The sequence below is a fragment of the Microtus oregoni genome, unplaced genomic scaffold, assembly GCF_018167655.1.
Source record: "Microtus oregoni isolate MIOR12 unplaced genomic scaffold, Mior012 000052F_ref0000163, whole genome shotgun sequence".
Classification (NCBI taxonomy): Eukaryota; Metazoa; Chordata; class Mammalia; order Rodentia; family Cricetidae; genus Microtus; species Microtus oregoni.
This window is the reverse complement of record NW_024543828.1, coordinates 1,651,235-1,655,052: the sequence shown is the minus strand read 5'-3', so window position 1 is coordinate 1,655,052 and position 3,818 is coordinate 1,651,235. Positions and strand designations below refer to the sequence as shown.

Genomic DNA, 3,818 nt, shown 5'->3' with positions numbered 1-3,818 from the left:
GATCTCAAGGAGAGTAGATGTTGAGACCAGAAACCTATTCCTGGGCCATGGATGGACTGACTTGATGGTATTCCTCACCTCCCACCAGCCATCAACTAGTAGAGAAAAATACCTCAATAACTTACTTGTTTTAACATCTTCTCACTATTACCTACTTAGCAATGTTAAGTTTAAAGAAATCTAAACATTTAATATAACTGGATTATATTTAATATGTTTAGCAAATTTACTTGAAATTGCAGTTAGTTATAAATTACAGTTCCAATTACAATTTACAGAGATTTTTATATAGGGATAATTTCAAGACTGTAATTTATCAGCAGGTAAGTGATTTATATAATTCCACAAAAGAGATTTCCTCATACCAAAAACCTCTAGATAATGTAAATTTTTGTTAGGGTATTCATTGGAATCTAAGACAGTAATAAGAATGAATTTTACTTTCAGATATAGTCGTCTGGGGAAATAGAAATGAATGCAATGTATTTAAGAAAATTATCATCATGTTCCATGCAAAAATTACTGTTAGTTGGACAAGGAAACTCATTACCTATTTTCCAATATGACTCCTGCTTGGAACAAGGCCCCCTTTTATACTAATATTTTTGATATGTGAATAAGAATTAGAAAAATAAAATATAACATAAGAGCTAGGTGGGTTTGTATCTTGTCTATTGCCTCTTTGTAAAGCAACTAGTAGAAATTTAATAAGTGATTTAAAATCTATTCTACTTGCTGCTTTTTCTTTTCTGCAGATCAGCTTGAAGGTCATTAGTGAGGGATAATAAAGAAGGTGGTTCTGCTAATCCAAGGAAGGAAACAAACCAAATGACATTAGCAGTTCAAGAAGCAGCTTGTGGAAGCAACATAGTTTTTAAAATGCCTGGAAGCTGCTATTAAAATAAGTAAGTCACTACTTGTGTGATCTTCTAGCACAATAGAGAACACTGAGACTCACAGTGAATCCCCAGTATTCAGTGGAAGTCCTCCTGGGATGTGGGGATCTGAAGAGAGTTGTGGAAGTGAGATTTTTTTTTCTGAAGAAATGTCCATATTCAGTGTTGGCACATTCAAGACTGACAGATGATGATAAGATATACTTCTAACTAGGAAGTCTATTCTTCAGTATTCAAAATTCAAGGAGTGTCTTTGGGGCTTTTAGTGAGTCATGTGTACCTAAAGTTCCACAATTAATTATTTTATCTATGAACCTGTTTCTTCTTATGGCAAGACATCATGTAAAGAGTAGTTCAGAATAGATTTCTTACACTACACAGATGTGTGTTAGTGAGTCTTTGCCTACCCTTTGGAATACTTAGCATCTGGAGGATGGAATTATGACTTTTTAAAAATTGCTACAGGAGCCGGGCGGTGGTGGCGCACGCCTTTAATCCCAGCACTCGGGAGGCAGAGGCAGGCAGATCTCTGTGAGTTTGAGGCCAGCCTGGTCTACAAGAGCTAGTTCCAGGACAGGCTCCAAAGCCACAGAGAAACCCTGTCTCGAAAAACCAAAAAAAAAAAAAAAAAAGAAAAAAGAAAAAAAATTGCTACAGGTACTTGATCCAGAAGTCCTATGAGAGTAAACACAGATAGAACATCTTGATACTCAAAATATGATACAGGCTATCAGGATCTGTATCCCCTTGTTGATTATTAGACATGCAGAATGTCAGCCCAGCTCATATACTAACAGAATCTACATTTTAACCTACTCTCCTGGTGATTTCTGTATACATTATTGATTGAGAAACCTTATTCTAATCTTTTGAAATCGCCACTAATTGATGAGATATTCTGCTCTAGAATACCTATGAATTTCATGGGACAGAAGACAGGAGGGATGTTGATTTACTACTTGTAACTGACTTGAATTATTGTATATTTAAATTTACCCATTGTCCATGATGCCAGCTGAGGTGGTCAGTACAATGAAGCCAAACTGACAGGACGGGAGCAGATTGTTCTGCCATTTTTCTAGGTCTTTGAATTGCACATCAAATTTAGGGCTTATGACTCCACACTTGTTCAACCTGCCGGTGAGGTTCACGACGATCTTCCCAGCTCTGTGGTCGTCAATGATTTCAAATTCACTGATGTAACCGTGCTTCATCATCACGGTTAGGAACCGAACGATGACTTTGGAGCAGGGCCTGATGAGGACCTGGCGTTTGCCTCTCTTCTTTGCATTGTTGATGCTCTTGAGAGCATCGGCCAGGACGTTCATGCGCACCATGGTGGTGGTGTGTACTGACCACCTCAGCTGGCATCATGGACCAAGAAGAGGCAAGGCGAAAGCACACAGGAGGGAAAATCCTGGGATTCTTTTTCTAGAGATGTAAAACATAAATAAAGAGCCTTTATGGACTGTGAAAAAAAATTACCCATTATTTTTGAGGTTAGTAGGAACATTTAAGTCTCTAATACAAATTTCTTGGAAGAAAGTGTTGATTTTAAGAGGATAGAGAATATTACATACTGGTGAATAGAGTAAGATTATGTTCCTTTCAAGTATGTTGTTTGGAGACTCGTTGCTTGATGTTCTGTCATAATCTTTTCGATTCTTTGAAAGTGTGCAACTGGGATGCCCCCTTCTGCAGTAATGATATCAAGCGTGGTCAAGTGGATTGCATGAAAACTATAGCTGGTTTTATGAATTCACTAAACTAGAAACTATCACAGCACGTTTTCTAAAATCTTTATTCACAAACAATTTGGGATTTAACAATTCCAATTTCATGCAGCTGTAGGTTTCACCATCTTCTCAGTAGGTTTTAAGCATTTTTTGATTTACAAATTGCTTTTCAGCCAGCCTACAATAACCTTCATAGTCCACACTTAACCTTCTGTTACTGGCATTTGCCATAATGATCAACCTACATATAATGGATGAAAGAAGATTGACCTTAAGTATATAATTTTGTAATAGGAGCCTGGGACTTTTACTTTTTAAACTACCACTATACTATTATTATTCTGTTGACTTGCTGCCTCTGTTCATTTTATTTGTTTTTTAGGTTTGGGGATTGAACCTAGGGCACTCTACACTTTAGGCAATTTTCCTATTATTGAGATATATATCCCCATCTGTTTGATGTATTCTTTAGATGGCTCCTATCAGAGGATGAGAAACATAATACTTAGCTATATTAATAAACATAGGTAATAGCAATGCCTTGTAATTGATAAAACATTTCAAATGCCTAGAAGTATCTGATAGTGAAAATATAATATTTTCTCCTTATGGTTGAATATGTTACGTTGCATTCAGAAAAAAAGCCATGGGTCTCACATAAAATAAATTGTGGAATTAGAACATGAGTAAATCTTAATATTTTCAGTGTGTTTTTCTTTCCAGTAAACTATACCACTTTCAAAAACGTTTGAATACTAATGCCAGGGCTCTACCCAAATGGCTTTTAGCCTGAGTCATTGGTTGTTATTGAGATTTCCTTCAATTTCACCTACATTTTGCATGAAAATCCAGCATAAATATTCTGCTTTACTTAAAATTCTTTCCAGACTCATTTTAGTGCTATGATAAAGTCCACTAACAGGAAGTTTACTTGTTTACCATTGGCAATGCACAAGAGACTTGAAAGCACTATTTTTAGGAGATAGGTGTAAGCAGAAATGAAAAGATCTTAGATGTTAAGACACTTAGAAATGAGTTTAAGAGGCACGCATAATCTAGTAATGCCCTGAAGAACAACATCCTTTAGTGTGTAGCTACCTATTACAGTATAGTAATTTCTTCATTTTTCTCTCATACAAAAATTTTAATTTCCATTTACTTCCACAACTCTGAGAAAACTAATAGT

The 3,818-nt window shown here is 35.9% G+C and overlaps 1 protein-coding gene across 1 annotated transcript; it reads right to left on the bottom strand.

Moving 5' to 3' along the window:
• Nucleotides 1–1,888: 1,888 nt before the first annotated feature.
• On the bottom strand, nucleotides 1,889–2,235 carry LOC121437453 (40S ribosomal protein S15a-like). The gene has a single exon (XM_041637334.1). The coding sequence runs from the start codon at nucleotides 2,231–2,233 to the stop codon at nucleotides 1,889–1,891; it is 345 nt and encodes a 114-aa protein (XP_041493268.1). The 5' UTR covers nucleotides 2,234–2,235.
• Between the last annotated feature and the right edge of the window lie 1,583 nt (nucleotides 2,236–3,818).